The sequence below is a fragment of the Myotis nattereri genome, assembly GCF_964212035.1.
Source record: "Myotis nattereri genome assembly, chromosome: 3".
NCBI lineage: Eukaryota > Metazoa > Chordata > Mammalia > Chiroptera > Vespertilionidae > Myotis > Myotis nattereri.
Window position 1 is genome coordinate 215,714,084 of NC_138077.1, and position 20,150 is coordinate 215,734,233.

General features: G+C 64.9%; 1 protein-coding gene across 7 annotated transcripts in view; it reads right to left on the bottom strand.

Moving 5' to 3' along the window:
- PRKCZ (protein kinase C zeta) overlaps nt 1-20,150 on the bottom strand; it is a 60,285-nt gene that overhangs the window by 30,669 nt on the left and 9,466 nt on the right. For 2 of the 7 annotated variants that reach the window (XR_013995816.1, XM_081088277.1), the window contains exon 1: nt 17,215-17,455. The exons of 2 other annotated variants lie outside the window; for them this stretch is intronic. Coding sequence is in view for 2 of the 5 variants with exons in the window: in XM_081088276.1 (XP_080944402.1) it covers nt 16,651-16,660 (10 nt within the window). In the remaining 3 variants the exon portion in view is untranslated. Of the gene's footprint in view, nt 1-16,650; nt 17,090-17,214; nt 17,456-20,150 lie in introns of those variants that run through there. 3 more of the 7 variants (XR_013995817.1, XM_081088276.1, XM_081088275.1) reach the window with 3 other exon arrangements.

Sequence of the window (20,150 nt, forward strand, 5' to 3'; positions counted from 1 at the left end):
GCGGGTGAGTGACCAGGGCCATCGAGGGGCTGGTGGGACCCCAGGGCCAGCCCAGAGACCCTGACCACCCCCGCAGGTGTGACCCAGCAGCAGCGGGACCACCAGGAGGTGCTGACCGAGATGGAGGAGGGAGCCGCGGGGATGGAGAGCAGGTGGGCGGCAGGCAGGGGGCAGGGACACGGGGCGGGCACACGGGGCGGGGACACGGGGCGGGCACACGGGGCGGGGACACGGGGCAGGGACACGGCACCAGAAGGGCAGCAGCAGGAGATCCCTGTGCGGACCGAACGTGCCACTCCTCGACCGGTCACACCGGGATGAAGTGACGTGGACGACAGGGCGCGATGGCCTCGCGGACGCTGCTCCATTGCACAGCGGAGCGCCCAGGAGCTGGGCTGAGGGGGTGCCAAAGGCTACCCTTCTGCTACCGCCGGCTGCAGGTACAGCCTCGTCTCAATTGACTCAAACGCAAACTTCGTTTAAAAAAAAAAAAATTGAGCCCTGACCGGTTTGGCTCAGTGGACAGAGTGACGGCCTGCGGACTCAAGGGTCCCGGGTTCGATTCCGGTCAAGGGCATGTACCTGGGTTGCGGGCACATCCCCAGTGGGGGGTGTGCAGGAGGCAGCTGATCGATGTTTCTCTCTCATCGATGTTTCTGACTCTCTATCCCTCTCCCTTCCTCTCTGTAAAAAAATCGATAAAATATATTAAAAAATAAATAAATAAAAAATGAGACAGTCGGGGACACTGGAATCCTCGCTACCCATTTGGCAACATTTAAAGTGACAATTGGGGGGGCGTGGGGGTCACCCGTATCACTGGCCGCAATAAAAAAGCAAAGTAAAAACACGACGGCTCCGGTGAGAGTGCTGTTATGGGGCGCGTGCCTTCTAGAACCTTTGCTGCGATATTTATGGACGATGCCCTGCCTGGGCCTGGGGTACAGGTTGGCCAGGACTTAGGACGGAGCTGGGGGAGGGCGATGAGGCTGCAGGAAAGGCCTGGAGCTGGGGTCCCGGTGAGGACGGCGCCGGGGCCCACACAGAAGCCAGGCCCCTCCACCCACGACAGGAGTGGCCCTCCGTCTGCGCCAGAGGAAACGAGGAAAGAGGAAAGGAAACCGGGCGTTTTCCCAAACCCCACCCACCGCCCTCCCTCTGACAAACATCCCTCAGACAGGGACTGGTCCCGGATGGACGGACAGACGGACGGACGCTGGTGAGTCCTCCCGCGTGTGCCTCCTACCATGCATCTACTTGGTAACTTATGTAGCAGCTCAGGGCCACTATGTGTCTATTCTGTATCCACTGAACACCTATCATATCTACCACCAGAGGCTTGAGGCCCGGAGCACAAAATTCATGCACTGGGGGGGGGGGGGTGTCCCTCAGCCCGGCCTGCACCCTCTCACAGTTGGGGACCCCTCGGGGGATGTCCGCCTGCCGGCTTAGGGGAGCGGGACCCTCGCTCCTTACCGCCCACCTGCTCACGGCTCCTTACCGCTTGGCTGGCTGCTCCTTAGCGCTGCCACGGAGGCGGGAGAGGCTCCCACCACCACTGCTGTACTAGCAGCCGTGAGCCCGGCTTCTGGCTGAGCGGCGCTCCCCCTGTGGGAGTGCACTGACCATCAGGGGGCAGCTCCTGCATTGAGCGTCTGCTTCCTGGTGGTCAGTGCGCATCACAGTGACTGGTCGTTCTGGTCGTTCCACCGTAATGGTTGCTTACCAGTGGACCACTGGTGGTCCATGAGGTCCGAAAGGTTGGCGACCACTGGCTTAGGCTTTTATTATATAGACTAGAGGCCCAGTGCATGAAATTCGTGCACGGGGTTGGGGGGAGGGTCCCCCCGCCCGGCTGCACCCTCTCCAATCTGGGATCCCTCTCGCAATCTGGAACCACTGGCTCCTAACTGCTCACCTGCCTGTCTGCCTGATGCCCCTAACTGCTCCCCTGCCGGCCTGATGGCCCTAACTGCTCTCCCCTCCTGGCCTGATCCCTAACTGCCTATCTGCTCTCCCTTCTTCTCCACGCTCTTCGGACCCCCAGAGCAGGCGTGCTGAGAGCTCTCTGCTGCGGCCCCGCCCCTGTCCTGACTGGTTGGTAGGTGACAGCGACCCAGCCAATTTGCACATTCCTCTATTATTAGTAGAGATAGAGGATACTCTATCAACTGTGTACCTATTTATATTTACTGTGTATCTCTGCTATGTGTCTAGCCCGCACCCACCGTGTGTCTACTCCGCACCCACCGTGTGCCTACTCCGCACCCACCGTGTGTCTACTCCGCACCCACCGTGTGCCTACTCCCCACCCACCCTGTGCCTACTCCGCACCCACCGTGTGTCTACTCCGCACCCACCGTGTCTACTCCGCACCCACCGTGTCTACTCCGCACCCACCGTGTGTCTACTCCGCACCCACTGTGTCTAGTCCACACCCATTGTGTCTACTCCGCACCCACCGTGTGTCTACTCCGCACCCACTGTGTCTAGTCCGCACCCACCGTGTGTCTACTCCCCACCCACCGTGTGTCTACTCCCCACCCACCGTGTGCCTACTCCCCACCCACTGTGTGTCTACTCCACACCCACTGTGTGTCTACTCCGCACCCACCGTGTGTCTACTCCGCACCCACCGTGTGTCTACTCCGCACCCCCTCTGTCTACTCCGCACCCACTGTGTGTCTAGTCTGCACCCACTGTGTCTACTCCACACCCACTGTGTGTCTAGTCCACACCCACTGTGTGTCTAGTCCACACCCACCGAGTCTACTCCGCACCCACCGTGTGTCTACTCCGCACCCACCGTGTGCCTACTCCCCACCCACCGTGTGCCTACTCCGCACCCACCGTGTGTCTACTCCGCACCCACCGTGTCTACTCCGCACCCACCGTGTCTACTCCGCACCCACCGTGTGTCTACTCCGCACCCACTGTGTCTAGTCCACACCCATTGTGTCTACTCCGCACCCACCGTGTGTCTACTCCGCACCCACTGTGTCTAGTCCGCACCCACCGTGTGTCTACTCCCCACCCACCGTGTGTCTACTCCCCACCCACCGTGTGTCTACTCCCCACCCACCGTGTGCCTACTCCCCACCCACTGTGTGTCTACTCCACACCCACTGTGTGTCTACTCCGCACCCACCGTGTGTCTACTCCGCACCCACCGTGTGTCTACTCCGCACCCCCTCTGTCTACTCCGCACCCACTGTGTGTCTAGTCTGCACCCACTGTGTCTACTCCACACCCACTGTGTGTCTAGTCCACACCCACTGTGTGTCTAGTCCACACCCACCGAGTCTACTCCGCACCCACCGTGTGTCTAGTCCGCACCCACCGTGTGTCTACTCCCCACCCACCGTGTGTCTAGTCCACACCACGCTGGGTCCGCTGTGCAGCGATGCTGTTCCAGACCAGGATGCCCTGAACCTTTTCCTCCCCGCAAAGCCCCTGAGGAGGCAGCACCATCCCGTTTACAGGCAGGGCTGCCGGCTGGTGAGACCATGGCGATGCCTGGACTCCTGGTCAGCCCTGTATTCCCAAAGCCCATTGGATCCTTAACCTCCACGTAGCGGAGCCACAGAACGAGGGTAACCGTGGGTAGGAAAACACACACACACGCGCACACGCACACACACGCATGCACACGCACGCAGAGCACACGTCCCAGGGGCTGGCGGAGGTGCAGGCTGGCGTCCCTGACGGGTCTCCCTCCCGGGCCCTGTCCTGGGGATGACGGACACCCAGGAGGGGCCTCGTGGCCACTGCTGGGCGAGGAGCAGCAGGGAGCAGGGAAGGGGCTCCCGCCACTCGGGGCACCGCTGGCCCTGGTTTCACGGGAAGGGGACGTGGCACGAGGAACCTGAAGCCTGTTCCGGGGCCACAGCTGGTGGCGGCACGGCCAGGCCCCGCTGAAGCTGCCTGGCCCCGCGGGTGAACGAGTGAGGAAACGAACTAAAACAAGAACGAGTCAACGAGCATCCGCACCCCCCCCACCCCCGGGGAGCAGGCGTGGGTTCAGGACAAGATCCAAGGGGAGGAGGGGAAGGGGTCGCACGTGCCCGGGGCCCAGGGCCCCCCTGGAGGAGGGCAGGGGCCACCAGCCTCCCCAGCGAGAGGGCTCGGCCAGGCGTGTGCTCTTCAGATTTCTTTTTTTCCTTTTTTTAAATATCTTTTTATTGATGTCAGAGAGGAAGGAAGAGGGAGAGAGAGAGAGAGAAACATCAATGATGAGAGAATCATTGATCGGCTGCCTCCTGCACGCCCCACACTGGGGATCGAGCCCACAACCCAGGCATGTGCCCTGACCGGGAATCGAACCCGGGACCCTTCAGTCCACAGGCTGATGCTCTATCCACTGAGCCAAACCGGCCAGGGCTCTTTTCTTTTTCTAAATCCTCGCCCAGGGGTATGTTTTTATTGATTTTAGGGGAGACAAAAGGAGAGGGAGGGAGGGAGAGAGAGAGAGAGATAGAGAGAAAGAGAGGAACATCGATGTGAGGGAGGAACATCCATTGGTTGCCTCCCGTATGCGCCCCGAACGGGGATTGAACCCACCCCCTCTCCCGTGTGTGGACGACGCTCCCACCCACTGAGCCGCCCGCACAGCTCGTCAGATTTCTTAAATCAGGTTTGAGATTCAAAACAGCTTCAGGGATTAAGCACAAAAACGGGGCCGGTTTCTCTGAAATGCAGCCTTTCGAAAGGTTTTAAGAATTTACCAGGGGAAAGCCCCTAGGTGTCACCAGTAAACGCAGACTCAGGGTTTACATGGGGCTCGGGAGGCTTCACGGTCGGGAAGGACGGTGGGAAGGACGGTGGGGAGGACGGTCGGGGAGGACGGTGGGAAGGACGCTGGGGAGGACGGTGGGGAGGACGGTGGGAAGGACGCTGGGGAGGACGGTGGGAAGGACGGTGGGGAGGACGGTGGGGAGGACGGTGGGGAGGACGGTGGGGAGGACGCTGGGAAGGACGGTGGGGAGGACGCTGGGAAGGACGGTGGGGAGGACGGTGGGGAGGACGGTGGGAAGGACGGTGGGGAGGACGGTGGGGAGGACGGTGGGGAGGACGGTGGGGAGGACGGTGGGAAGGACGCTGGGGAGGACGGTGGGAAGGACGGTGGGGAGGACGGTGGGGAGGACGCTGGGAAGGACGCAGGAAGGACGGTGGGAAGGACGGTGGGGAGGACGGTGGGAAGGACGCAGGAAGGACGGTGGGAAGGACGGTGGGAAGGATGGTGGGAAGGACGGTGGGAAGGACGCAGGAAGGACGGTGGGAAGGACAGTGGGAAGGACGGTGGGAAGGACGCAGGAAGGACGGTGGAAGGACGGTGGGAAGGACGGTGGGAAGGACGCAGGAAGGACGGTGGGAAGGACGCTGGGGAGGACGGTGGGGAGGACGGTGGGAAGGACGGTGGGGAGGACGCAGGAAGGACGGTGGGGAGGACGCAGGAAGGACGGTGGGAAGGACGGTGGGAAGGACGCAGGAAGGACGGAGTCCCACCGGCCGGGGCGGGCAGCCTCATTCTCTGCTCTCCTCTCGGAGGGAGCCCAGCTGACACCCCCCAAGGGCTCCATCACCACATCCTCCCGTGGCGGCAGGGGGGGGGGGGGGCGGGGCAACAGGAGCTGCACGGGGAAGGGCTGTCCTCGGAGCGGACAGGAGGCAGCGCCAGGAGCCACCCGGAGGCCACGGAGGGAGGGGCAGCAGCAAAGGGCAGCGGCCGGGCCTGGGGGCCGGGACGAGGGCGCGGGGGCGGCAGGTGGCGGGCGACCAGGGCCGCGCGCAGGACCCACCGCCTCCGTGAAGGCCCCGCTGCTGGTCCCGGACGTGCGTGCTCTTCACGCGGCAGATTCTGGAAGTTTCAGCAAAACTGGCGCTGGGACCGCAGAGGAAACTCAGGCGCAGCGGACGGAGCCGGGCAGCGAGGGGTCGGCTGTGCTTTGAAACTCTCGTGCGGAACAGCTCTGCTCCTCGCGTCACAGACGCGGACAATGGTGTCCGATCGCGGGGACAGGAGACAGGCCCCCCGGCAGCCCCGGCCTCCGAAGGCTCTCCCGGCCTCTCACCAGCCCCAGGCCCACCCCAGGGCCTGGCACGGCTGCGCCCACACCTGGAGGACCCCAGCCGCGCCTTCCTCAGCCAGGCATCCCGTCCTCCCAGCTCCCCCTCACAGGGCACCCTTGGGCCCTCCTAGGACCGCGGCGCCAGCCACACCTGCCCCAGCCAGCCTTTCCCCGGCTCCGCGGTGACGGCCACACACACTAATTGCGACCTGGAGCTTTAAATTGCCCGTCTGTGCGCGTCTGCGCCCTCGGCGGCCGCCACTGGTGGGCGTGGAAGGGAGGGATGGGCGGACGGACGGGTGGCAGGGCCCGAGGAGGGAAACTCCCGATGCCACACCGAGACCAGCCTCGGACGGGGAAACAACAGCTCTCCTGCTGGGTGTGGGGGTGGGAGGGCGACTGCTCGTTCTGAGGGGAGATGGCGAGGCTGCCAGGTGACCCCGAGTGGTGTGGCTCCAGGACCCACTTCTCCCGACGAGCCCCTCCGGGAGCCCAAATCACAGCCCAGAGACGGGTGGTGTGTCATTAGGCCCAAGCGCAGGCGCCTCTGAGCCGGTCGCGAGGGGGCAGGCGGCTGGCTCGGCGTCTCCGAGAGGCAGGGCACCCGGGCTCTGTCGCCGGGTGCGGGTTCGGCCGGGGAGGCTCCGAGTCGAAAAACCTGCTTCACAGTCACCCGGACAGAGGCCTCCGGGGCAGGCGCGGCTGTGAGAGCGGAGCCCCCACCGCCGCCCAGCACAGCCCTCAGCTCCCGAAAGGGCAGCGGCGGCGTGACTCCCACAGGCCGAGCGCCACCTGCAGGAGCCGGCACACCGGCCCCTCCGTGCACACCTATCCTGCTATGCACACCTGCCCCTCTAGGCACACCTGCCCCTCCGTGCACACCTACCTCTCCGTGCACACCTGCCCCTCCGTGCACACCTATCCTGCTATGCACACCTGCCCCTCTAGGCACACCTGCCCCTCCGTGCACACCTACCTCTCCGTGCACACCTGCCCCTCCGTGCACACCTGCCCCTCTAGGCACACCTGCCCCTCCATGCACACCTGCCCCTCCGTGCACACCTACCTCTCCGTGCACACCTGCCCCTCCGTGAACACCTGCCCCTCTAGGCACACCTACCCCTCCGTGCACACCTGCCCCGTGTGCATGCTGTCCCACCATATACACCCATCCACTGTGCACACCTGTCCTGCTTTGTACACAGAGCAAGGCCCACGAGGCACAAACTTTCTCAGACCACCAGCTCCTGATGGGGGCGGGGGGCAGCCTGTGCCGCTGGCTCTGCCGTCTCCCCAAAGTCCACCTCACCGCCCCCCCAGACTGGGTGCATCCCAATCCTCCCAGGCCCTGGGACACCACGGCCCCCACACACAGGTCAGGGAGGGCCAGGGCGGGGAGACCTGGACGTCCGCGTGGAGAGCGGAACCTTGGTCAGCTGGACGAGCAGGAGCTACTGACGCCAGGAGGCAGAGCCCCGCCTGCTCCCTGGCCTGCTCCTCGCTGCACCCCAAGCCCTCCCCCCCCCAGCCTCTGGGAAGGGCTGGCTGCCGACTCCCTTGGGGCACATGGGCCCAGTCCCTCAGTCAGCCGGTGCTTGGTGACCTCAAAGGACACGCTCGGCACCAGCACTGCCAGCACCCACCCCTGTGACAGCTCACACAGCCAGCTCTGCACGGACCTTAGCTCATCGGTCTTTCTGACTGCTCTGCCCCCAAACGCTGCAGAACGCAGTCCGCGTGCCAGGGAGGCTTCCGGCACCCAGGGCTCCCGGCACGGAGGGCTCCCAGCACCTGGGGCTCCCAGCACACAGGGCTCCCAGCACCCAGGGCTCCTGGCACCGAGGGCTCCCAGCACCCGGGGCTCCCGGCACCCAGGGCTCCCGGCACCCAGGGCTCCCGGCACCCAGGGCTCCCAGCACCCAGGGCTCCCAGCACACAGGGCTCCCGGCACCCAGGGCTCCCAGCACCGAGGGCTCCCAGCACCCGGGGCTCCCGGCACCCAGGGCTCCCGGCACCCAGGGCTCCCGGCACCCAGGGCTCCCAGCACCCGGGGCTCCCGGCACCCGGGTCTAAGCGAGACCAAGGTCAGAGTGGACCCCTCCCTTATACCCCCGTTCCCTCTTCCCCTGCCCCCCCCCCCATCTCTGCTGGAGGAAAAGCCAGGGTCGGGCAAGCACATCTGGCCTCCGCGTGGGAGCCACCTCCCCAGGCGCCTGGAGCCACCTCCCCAGGCCTCACTGCCCACTGACCTGGACACTGGGCCTCGGACAGCCCGTCCCTCAGGCCCAGAAATAACTAAGTGTCCAAGCTCCCGTCGCACACAGACCGGCTAAGGCCCCGAGTGAACCCTGCCGGTTCTGTTCGCTCCCGGGAACAGGTGAGGCTCAGGAAGTCACACCCTACATCATCCACAGCCTCCTGGCCCCGCCGTCTCTGTCTGTAAAATCCCAAAGCTCAGCCCTGGCGGGCGTGGCTCGGTGGCTAGAACGCCGGCCCGTGCACCGAAGGTCCCGGGTTTGATTCTGGTCAAGGGCACAGGCCTCGGGTGCAGGCTCGATCCCCGGCCCTGGTCAGGGCTCATGTGGGAGGCAACCAGTCGATGTGTTTCTCTCTCACATCAATGTTTCTCTCTCTCTCTCTCTCCCTCTCCCTCTCCCTTCCACTCTCTCTGAAAAGCAATGGAAAAAATACCCTCATATGAGAATTAACAACAACAAAAACCCACAAACACACAAATGTGGTATTTCGCACAATGAGGGCTCCTTCAGCCTTAGGAGGGGATCCGGACACCTGCTCTGGGCGGGGCCTCGGGGACGCCGGGCTCCGTGAGGTGACATGGGCCAGGCTCAGAAGGACAGAGGCTGTGACTCCGCCCCCAGGGGGCCCTGGAGTCGGGTCCAGAGACAGAGTGGACGGTGGTGCAGGGCTGGGGGAGGCGGGGTGAGTGTGATGAGGACAGTTTCCATTTGGGAAGATGGAAAGTTCTGGACACGGGGCACAGGGCCCCGGAGCACAGCGCTCTGGCCACACCCCGGGGCCAGCGGGTCCTCCCAGGTCACTCACACTCCGCCCACTGTCAGTCCTGAGCTGAGAGGTGGGCGCAGGGGTTCGTGTGGCACCCCGTGTCCCCGTGGACAAGGACCCCACCTACCGTGAGGGCCTCCTGGTCAGAGACGTTTAAATGGTAAAGGGTTTATTTCTCGTCCTGGACAGAGTGTTGTTCTGGGGTTCTGCACCAGGGGGGAGACGGCCAGGAAACACCCCCACCACCCAGGGCAGGCTGTGTGCAGCGGGGCCGGGCCTGGCAACACAGCACGGAATTGAGGGGCACGCTGCCCGGGCCGGGGAGAGGCTGGCGACCTGGGGACACGCTGCCCGGGCCGGGGAGAGGCTGGCGACCTGGGGACAAGCTGCCCGGGCCGGGGAGAGGCTGGCGACCTGGGGACATGCTGCCCAGACCGGGGAGAGGCTGGCAAGTTCCCGGACCCACCACCCGGACAGAACCCTGACCGGGTGCCGACGTCGGGAGGAGTGGCATCTGCCCTGGTGTGAATGCGCGGCATCTGCCTGGTGTGAATGTGCTAATTTCTCCTTCGTATTAAGAAGCACACGAGGCCACAGGCGACTCGGAGCAGCCGCTCTCCCGGGAGCACCAGGCGAGTCCGAGCTTCCTGACCGGTCACCGCCCGTCCAGGCTTCCTGTTGTCACTTTACAACCAGAGACGCTGCTTCCAAAGCGAAAAGCAAAGTCCTTTCTCCGGAGCTGCCTGCAGCCTCCTGTCCCCGCGGCTCCTTCCCAGACGCAGCGCGAGGCCCCGGCGGCCGGCGAGCGGCACATGTGACCCCCGGGCTAGCCCGGACTCCGCGGCCTGACCCAGGTGGCAGCGGGACACCACGCGGCCAGGCTGCTGCCGCCCGCCCTGACCGACCCGCCGGGCCCCTGGGAGGCCCCTGGGTGAGGCTCCATCACCGTCAGGAAGGGCCGCCCTCCCTGAAGGACGTGCAGTCAATGCCCAGGACATGCCCGAGGTCAGGGGGGTGGGCCACCCTCAGAGGCCACTCTCGGGGCCCCCCAGCCTGGGAGCCAAGAGAGGGTAAGTGAGGGGGAGCCTTTGTGTAGGGGTGGCACCCCCAAGCAGAGCCTCCCGGGATGGAGGGGAGAGAAGAGGCCATGGGGAGGGGCTGTCCGGCAGAGGCAGGGCTAGGGCGTGAGGGGCCTGCTGACCAGAGAGAGGGCGGGGATGAGTGGCAGAGGGGCAGGGATGGAGGTGACTGGAGGGTATGACCCCCACCCTGTGGCCCCTGGGGGCTGTTTACAGGCTCCTTCAGCCTGCAGGGGCGGGGTCATCAGGCCAGGGGTGGGGCCTGGGGCGGGGTCATCAGGCCAGGGGCGGGGCCTGGGGCAGGGTCATCAGGCCAAGGAGGCGGGGTCATCGGGTCAGGGGCGGGGCCTGGGGCAGGGAGGCGGGGCCTGGGGCGGGGTCATCAGGCCAGGGGCGGGGCCTGGGGCAGGGTCATCAGGCCAGGGGCAGGGCCTGGGACAGGGAGGCGGGGCCTGGGGCGGGGTCATCAGGCCAGGGGTGGGGCCTGGGGCGGGGTCATCAGGCCAAGGAGGCGGGGTCATCAGGTCAGGGGCGGGGCCTGGGGCAGGGAGAGGAGGACCAGCTGTGACCTTCCTGAGGTCGCATTGCTGAGGTCACAGGCAGGGGAGCATCGGAAAGGAGAGCGGACGAATGGAGAGCGGAGGGGTCTGAGGCAGGAACCGCCCCCCACCCCACCCCGCAGGGCGGGGAGAGAGCCACTATTCACAAGGCCCGTGCTGTCAGAACAAAGGCACCTTCAAGCCCCTGCCCAGGCAGCCCTCACACCGTGTGCCAGCCGCCAGGCAGCCCTCACACCTGTGCCAGCCGCCAGGCAGCCCTCACACCTGTGCCCCCCAGGACGCAGGAGCCGACGGCGAGGCCTCCCACGCTGAAGAGTGTCCTAGAACCGTGTGTGACGTGACCGTCACCACGTGAGAGGCCGGGAGAAGAGGATGTTCTAAGCGGCCAAGGAAGGTGCACTCCGACCACCACAGGGAAACCGAGGCAATGGTCTCGGAGGTTCCTCTGCAGCGGACACTGCGGCCCCGCCCCAGGAGCCGGCAAAGCGCAGGCAGCTGGAAGACGCTGGCGAGAAGGCGTTACAGGGTCATCGAATGGCGGGTCTCGCTCACGTTGTTTTCCTGGATTTCATGCTGCCGCTGAGGCCGCTGAGCTGTAAAAAGCTACATCCACTCTGGTTTGTCCTCAGGGTGAATATGTAGCCACATCCACACCTTTAAAAGGTAGATGAGCCCGGCCGGTTGGCTCAGGGGCTGAGTGTCGACCTATGAACCAGGAGGTCAGGGTTCGATTCCCGGTCAGGGCACAGGCCTGGGTCGTGGGCTCGATCCCCAGTGTGGGGCGTGCAGGAGGCAGCGAATCAATGATTCCCTCATCTCTAATGTTTCTCTCCCTCTCCCTTCCTCTCTGAAATCAATAAGAACTTATTTTTAAAAAAGGTGAGTGTAAGGAAGTAGAAGAGGGTAACACAGGCTCCCCTCAGGCAGCAAGGAGTGAAGGCGCACGCACCTCACAGCACAGGAAGGCTGAGCCGCACGGACCGACCTGAGCGCATGGGGGGGGCCGGGGGGAGGGGGGCGGCCGCAGGAGCAGGAGTCCTCCCCTGTCGCTATGTTGGAGCCACGTAAATGCCTCACCGCCCACCCGTAAGACACAACCGAGAGGGTGGAGAAAATGCCCTAAGACGGAACGCAAGCAGAAACAGATAAACCCAAGTGAACCCCCGGAGGGCAGCGCCCACCTTCACGCCTGGACACGTGCCCACCGTCCCCACCCCACCTGCGCAGACGCAGTCGGGACCAAGGAACAGGGAGACCCGCTGGCCTGCCCGTCCTGGTCGGTGGGAGTGACAGGCGGGCGGGCCGAGCCGGACGGCACCGGAGGGGAGGAAGGGGGCGGAGCTGAGGGTCCCCAAGTGCCCTTCTCCCCCGGAGGCGCCTGGGAGAGACCCCGACCGGAGGGGCCGGAGGGCACGCGAGGGGGACCCAGGGCACACGCGGTCCTGCAGCCCCTGAGCCAGAACCCGGGGATCCTCAGAAAGGGGGAGACCCGACACAGCACGCGGGAGGCGATCCCCAGGTGGCGAGTCACAGAACCGTCCACGTGAACCTACGCGGCCGATAACCGACGCCCCCCAGCAAACTCAGTAAAACCTTAACGCGCTGGGAGCCGCTGACAGGGCCCCGCCTGCCACACGTGGAGAGCGTGGGCCTCGAACCCGCAACGACAGAGGGGAGGGGTGGCCCTTCCTCACGGCGACGCCGACTGGCCCTGGTCAAGGGCTGACTATGGCCCAGCAGCGATCTGGGGTCTGGCCCAGCCCCCAGGGGTGCGGTCCCACCAGGAGGGGGTGCGGGGCCGCTACCGGCCTCGCCCTGGTCCTGCGGTCGGAGCACCGTCTCCGGCCGGCACAGCTCCGAGCATCTCCAAGTGACAAAGAACAGACACAATGAACAAAGCGTGTTGGCCAAGGGGGTGGCGGCAGAGGTGGGGTCTGGCCCCGTCGCTGGCCGGCCTGGGGACCACGGGCAGGACCCGGACAGTCACCCGCTAGAAGCCGGGCTGATGTCTGAGGACACGCCATGCCACACGTGTGAGCATGTGTGCACTCGGAGCCCCCGCACCGGGCTCTGTGTGAGCGTCACCCGGGCGAGGCGACCGTGCCCGTAACACCGTTAACACCGTTGACACCGCGAGTCCGCGAGGCCTCAGAGCAGCTCCGCGTCCTCGTCGTCCCTTCACAGACGCCACAGAGCACCGGAATGCAACCGGGGCATTTTTGTTAAAACAAAACGCGCCCCCCACCCACCCACCCCCCCACCCCCGCCAAGGGAAGCCCAGCTCGATAATACCAGGACCCAGGGTGACCCAGGGCGGACCGGCATGCGGGGGGGAGGGGGTGGACCCGGGCCTCTCCGCAGCTTCCTGTGGATGCAAACCGACAACGCAGCCCTGTGCCGCCCACGCGAGGGGAGGCCGACCTCCCCGCCCGGGTCCGCCCGGGTCCCCGCGAGCCTCGGCCCTGGAGCTCGGGCCCAGGTGGCTGGGGGCTCAGGACGCGCGGGAGCCGGCAGAGGAGTGATCGGGGGCCCAGGTCACAGGAGGGGCGTCCCAGGCGCCGAGGGCCCCCTGTCTGCTGGGAAGATGACGGTCAAATCGGAGACAGGACTCCAGAAACTCTAAGCGAGGAAAGCATGACGCTGAGAACGCGCAGCGACTGCACAGTCGACGGGAGCTGACCCTGCGGGGGGGGGGGGGGGGGGGGGCGAGGGGACACGTCCCACGATGAGGGGACCACGTCACGTCCCAAACGGAAAAGTCTGGAAACAGCGGCGTGAACGTGTTACTCAGAAATCTGGAAACCAACGCTGAGAAGCTGCTGGGACTGGACGTGAGCCCCGCGGGGAGGCCGGGGGGGGGGGGGGGTGGCCAGGGACACCTGTTCTCTTTTAAACCACATGGGGCTAGTTAAGGCCCTAAAACAGCGGTTCTCAACCTGTGGGTTGCGACCCCTTTGGGGGCCGAACGACCCTTTCACAGGGGTCACCTAAGACCATCAGAAAACACCATTATAATTACATATTGTTTTTGTGATTAATCACTGTGCTCTAATTGTGTTCAATTTGTAACCATGAAAATACATCCTGCCTATCAGATATTTACATGACGATTCATGACAGTAGCAACATTACAGTGATGAAGTAGCCACGAAAATAACTGTATGGTTGGGGGTCCCCACAACATGAGGAACTGTATTAAAGGGTCGTGGCGTTAGGAAGGTTGAGAACCACTGCCCTAAAAGATAAACACAGCAAACTCAAAATTACATTCAAAATATGAAAACAACGTCCCAGGCAAACTCCACACGCCAGCCTCTGGCGGTAACAGCAGCTTCCGGACCAGGACGGCCGCCCCGCCTGTCACGCTCACGTGACCACATCTGCCCTCAGACAGCCCATTTCACAGATGAGCAAACAGAGGCGGCCGGGGGCTGCCGGAGCCGTGGCCGGGCAAGGGGTGGGTGCTGACCGCCTACGCTCAGGCGAGGCCTCCATCAGGAAGCCCAGGCAGGCTCCATCCTGCTGCAGATCAAACCTTTTTAAACTTCCCACAGAAGAGACATCATAAAAAGCAAACTTTAAAAAGACCAGACCCATTCAAGCCACCAAATTATTCAGTGAAATGTAAAATCCGGCCTCCTCCACCCACTGGCTTCACGAGTACCACCTCTTCATTCATTCATTTATTTTTACTTCAATCCTCACCCAGGGACTGACTGACTTGAGAGAGAGAGAGAGAGAGAGAGAGAGAGAGAGACACATCAATAGGCACCCCCCCCTACCCCCCCCACCCCCCCCACCGGGAATCGAACCTGCAACCCTTAGGTGCACAGGACAAGCCTACAACCTCTTACTCGCCTAATAAACGAGGAATAAAATGAAGTTGAACCAGCCTCCGCGTCTGTCTCCTTGGACACAAGTACCAAGGCAGGACGTGTGCTCGCGTGGCACGCCCACCCCTCCCGACTCTGCACGGGGAAATGGCAGACCCCCGGCTCCCAGTTCGGCCGCCTGGGAGGGTGGCAATGAGGCTGGACCAGCCGGGAGGCGGCAGGGAAGGGAAGCCAGTCTTCAACGAGGTGCCCAACTCGACGTACTCAGGAAAGTCCTAGGAACAAACCGCTGTGTCCAGGGACAAACGGCCCGGCGGGTGTCGCCATGGCCTCACCACCAAAAACAACGTCCGAGGAGCGGCCGGTTGGAAGGCTCATTTTGGACGAAGCTTTTGCTGCCCCTGCCGTGAAGCAGCAAACGCGACGAAGGCCTGCGTCGTCCAGGCCCCGGGGTGGAGCAGAGGGAACGTGCCAAGGCCCCGAGGCAGCGGGGACCAAGCAGGTGGCGCAGACCCGCCGGGCGGGCTGACGCGTCCTTCCCCACGAAGCACAGAAAGGGGACGCTCTCTGTCCTTTGGGTGCAAACGTCGGACCAGGAGGAAGGTTTCTCCCCGACGGACCAGGGGTGTGGCCCACCCCCAGGACAGCCCCCCGCCCATCGGAGCCCGCGCTCTAGGTCAGGAAAGGAGACAACCGCTGCCTGAGTCTTTGATCCTCAGCAGAGGTCGGAGGTCAGGGCCTGAGACCCGAGACCGGTCCTTCTGTCGGTGAGGCCTCCCCGGGCTCGGCTCGCCCAGGGGACCAGGACTGCCCAGCGGACGGGACCCAGCCTCACCTCCACCACGTGAGAGGGAGTTCGTGAGACGGGAGTCTCCGCTGGGGTCCCCACCGGACAGCAGGGTGGCCAGGGGTGGCATCCACTGGGCACGCCCTGTCGGGACTGGCTGGGGGTGTTGGCTGCTCCGTCCGGCGAAGAGGGGGCCTGAGACACAGGCGGCCGGCGGCCGGGGGAGCCGGGAAGGGGAGCCTGAGTGCGGAGCCGGGCAAACACACACGACTCCTTACGTAACTGCCGGCAGCTCCGAACGCGGTGGCAGCACCTGGCCGGTGGCTGGCAGCTGAGACGGGGCTACGGCAAACCCACACGGGTCGGACCGGGACACAGCGCAGGCGACAGGCAGCCACAGCCCCTTGGCCGGCATCAGAGAAGGGGGGTGCTTCTTTCCAGAAGGGGTGCTGCTCCAGCCTGTCCCCTGTTCCCGGCTCTGACTAGACCCAGTCGGGGTCCTGCTCTGGGTCCCCCTGTCCCGGCTTAGGTTTCCCGTCCTCCCACCCTCCTCTGGGTCCCCCATCCTCCTCTGGGTCCCCCCCATGACCCGCTCTGGGTCCCCTGCCCCAGCCTGGGTCCCCCATCCTCCTCTGCGTCCCCCTGGCCCAGCCTGAGTCCCTTGTCCTGCCCTGGATCCCCCATCCCACTCTGGGTCCCCCATCCCACTCTGGGTCCCCCATCCTCCTCTGGGTCCCCCCATGACCTGCTCTGGGTCCCCTGCCCCAGCCTGGGTCCCTCATCTTCCTCTGGGTCCCCCTGGCCCTGCTCGGGGTCCCCCAGGCAGCACATCTGTGCTCTGCGGGTTCCCATCAGCTGTGGCACCCGAGAGAAGGAGGCCGAGACGCCCCGTCGTCCCGAGGAAACCATGACACAGCGAATCTCTCCGCTGCTCACGCACGGAGGCCGGCTCCCCTGCCCGGCGCCCCTCAGCCCGGCGCCCCCTCAGCCCGGCGCCCCCTCAGCCCACATCCCCCAATTCAAGGCCCAACACAAGCAGCTGCCCGGAGACCCAGGTCTGCAGGGCTGGCCCTTCAGCTGCTGGGGGAGGGGCAGCCCCACACCCCTGCACCCCCAGGCTCCCGAGCACCAGGCACACGAGGGGTGCCCCTCCCCAGCCCCCTCGCCCGGCCCCCGCCAGCCTGGGGTGGGGTGGGGGGGCTGCCTGTTTGTTTTCACAGAAAAACACCTTGTAAAATGGACGTCGGCACAGCACCCACAGCCCACCTCCCGCCGCGACGCCCCTCGCACGGCGTCTACCTCCAACCATCTCAGAGCGGCATCACCCCGGCCAGGACCGGCCAGGACCGACCAGGACCGACCAGGACCGACCAGGACCGGCCGAGCCGAGCAGCCGGCGCACGTCAACACGGGCCACGCGCAGTCGTCGGTGCCAACCGGAGCCCGACGCGGCGGCGGGAGCAGGTGCCTCCTCGCTGCTCTGGCTCCTGCTGCAGCCGGACGGCGCCCGCAGCTCCCCCGGCGAGGAGCCAGCCACGCAGACGCCCTCGGCCACCGCGGGCAGCAGGGCCGCCACCCTGCGGCTCAGGTGAAGATCCGGTTATTCCCGGAGCCGCAGCCGCGGACAGGCCCCCGCACGAACCCCGCTGGGGGGGGCCGCCGCCGCCGCAGCCCCTGCATCAGCCCCGCTCGCTGCCGGCTCATCCGTCAGCCTCGCAAACAAGGGCCTCGCTCCCCCCACGCCCGCCCGCCCGGCGCTGGCCGGTGCCAGGAACATCTGTGCAGCCAGGAGGCCGGAACCCGCTCTCCCGCGAGCACACGGCCTGCGGGGCCGGGCTGAGGGCAGCGATGCTCAATACTCACCCGTCTTCCTCTTCCTCCTCCTCCTCCTCCTCCTCCTCCTCCTCCTCCTCCTCCTCCTCCTCCGCCTCCCCCCGCCCAGGCGCCTTTATGCTCCTCGGGGCACGAAGGCAGGCATTTTCCTGCCCTTTCAGGGGGGCTGCCTGTCCCCTGGACCCCACAGCAGGCGGGCGGCTCCCGGCAGGGAGGCTACTGAGAAGCAGGCCGGAGCCCCCGCCTCACATCCCTGCCTCCTCGTGTCTCCAGGCCCGGGTGGTACCCGGCTCCCCTGGGAAGCTGGAGCCGGCAGCCGAGGCACCAACGAAAACACGGCCTGGATATCAGGAGCTGACGTCACATGGACACAGCATCTCTGCATCCAGGCGTCCTGGCCCCGTCCTCCGTCCTCCGAGCAGGGCAGCGGGCAGCGGGCAGCGGCCGAAAGGGGGTGGCTCGGCCTCCGAGAGCCACGCATGCAGCGGCCAAGGGGACGGAGCCCAGCCGGCTGGAACCTCCGGCCAGGATGCAGGGACACAGCGGCCACCCAAGTGCGAGAGACCTCTGACCCAACAAGGATGCTTGAGGGGTGGGGCCGGGTGCCCTGGCCAGGGGACCAGGGGAGGGGAGAGGCCACAGGTCCGGTCAAACCCCGGTCAGGGGCCTTTTGAAGTTTTCGCTGCTCTGGGGTGGAGGGTGGGGGGTGGGGGGCACGGGAAGGGCAGCAGGAGGTGCCCCCACATGAGGAGGTGAGAATGGGTGTCAGGCTGCGATCACACCCCCCGCCAGCCTGGCCCCACGCAGGACCTGTCGGCCAAGAAGTGCCCAGAGCAGACCCTTAGCCTCGATGGACACCGCGTGTCCCCCAAACCCAGGCCCCCGTCAAGCCCCAGCCCGTGCCACACACCAGCTCGCGTTGCGGGCAGAGGCCTGGGGGGTATCCCAGCTGGAACCCCCTCCCGTGGGTGAGGAGCAGGCGTCCGGCTCACAAATCGACCGTTTGTGTTCAAAGCACAGGCCCTGGCCCGAGCTCTGGGCTCAAACTCCGCTCCCAGCGGCTCCCGTGCGGCCTGGAGTCGCGTGCGGCCTCCTCCCGCTCGGGCAGCCGGGCGACAGCCCTTCACCCACCGGACACTGTGATCTGTGAGCGACGCCCAGAGGCACCTCCAGGAGGCCCTAGGAAACGCGGGCGGCCACCTGCCGCTTAGATCGGCTGAATAAAATCAAACAGCACAGCAGGCCCTCGGGCGACGGCCGAGACCCGTTCCCACAGCGACGTAATCGCTGTAAGTCGGACCCCACCCACATAAGCACCAATGTCGCCCACGCAGAGCACACCCTCAGCCGTCATGACGGGAAACGGGAAAACAATTTGAAAGAAAGAGAACAACTCCTGGCCTTCGCTTGTGAATAAATAAAAAACGCACAGCACAGATGGACACGCGTCGAAAGGACGGAGCTTGTTTTTTATAAATAAACGGGAGACGGCGACGTAGCCACGAACCGGACCCGAGGCCGGGCTGTCACATTCAAAGTCCCGTGAACCTTTCACGAAACACAAGAGTCGGGGTCGCGGACGTGGCGGGGGGCGCAGCAGAGAGCACTCGTCCCGCGAAGGGAAGCGCTCGCCGGCCGCGGGGCTCAGGGCTGAGCGTCGACCTGTGAGCCGGGAGGTCACGGTTCGACCCGGTCGGGCACAGGCCCTGGCTGCGGGTTCGATCCCCAGTGAGGGGCGCGCAGGAGGCAGCCGATCCATGGTTCTCTCTCATCACGCATGTTCCTCTCTCCCCCTCTCCCTTCCTCTCTGAAATCAATAAAAATATGTATTTTTTTTTAAAAAGTTCTGGACCCGACATTTAAAGAACTAATACGAACCCTCCTCCAACGTTTCCGACACGAGGAGGGGAGAACACACTGACTCTAGGAGGCCAGCAGGTCCGGGCACCAAAGCCAGACGGAAACACAGGAGGACTGCAGACCCGCCCTGTGCACACGGACACCAGGCCCCACAGGACCAGCTGCATGCGGGGGGCGGGGGGGTCACACGCACAGGAGAGGGTCACACGCTCACCCAGGGGGCGGCTCCCGAAATGCGGCCGGCGCACGAGTGGCAGGCGGAACATTCCACACTCACGGGCACAGGAAAAACCACACGATCGTGTCGACTGTATGAAACGCATCCGACGACACTGAAAACCCTTTCGCGGTAAAAACACCCAACAAACTAGAGACAGGAGGTGCCGCCTGCGTTTTCCCCTCACGTGACCCAGCTCCGTCCTGACACTGTCTCCCCGGAGGACAGGGGCTCCGTCCTGAAGGCTGTCCCCCTGCCCCCCCCCCCGCCCCGGCCCCCGGCCAACGTCAGCCACCAGAGCAGGTCGCCCCTGTGCTTGGGACCCACCAGCCGTCAGCCAGAGGTTCCCACACCCCCCCTCCAGCAGCGGTTCTCAACCTTCTGGCCCTTTCAATACAGTTCCTCATGTTGTGACCCAACCATAAGGTTATTTCGTTGCTACTTCATGTCATGTTGCTACTGTGATGAATCGTCATGGAAATATCTGATATGCAGGATGGTCTTAGGCGACCCCTGTGAAAGGGTCGTTCGACCGCCAAAGGGGTGGGGACCCACAGGTTGAGAACCGCTGCCTTCTAGGCTCCAATCTTCCGCTTAGAACTCAGAGAAATGTCTGCCGAGGGGACCCCTGGTGGATCACAGACGGACACAGCTCTGGGCCACCCGTCAGCAGCGCGCCCATCTCCACGCGCCCATCTCCACGCGCCCATCTCCACGCACCCATCTCTGAGCTCCCCACCGAAGTGACGGTTAAACCGCTGGTCACTGGAGAGGACTCCTCTTCCAGCCCCTTCCCTCCCCCCTCTCCCCCAGGCCAGGGAAGGGACTGAGGGCTCCACCTTCCATTCACCAGGACTGGGTGTGAGCAGCTACCCTGAGGCCCTCCGGA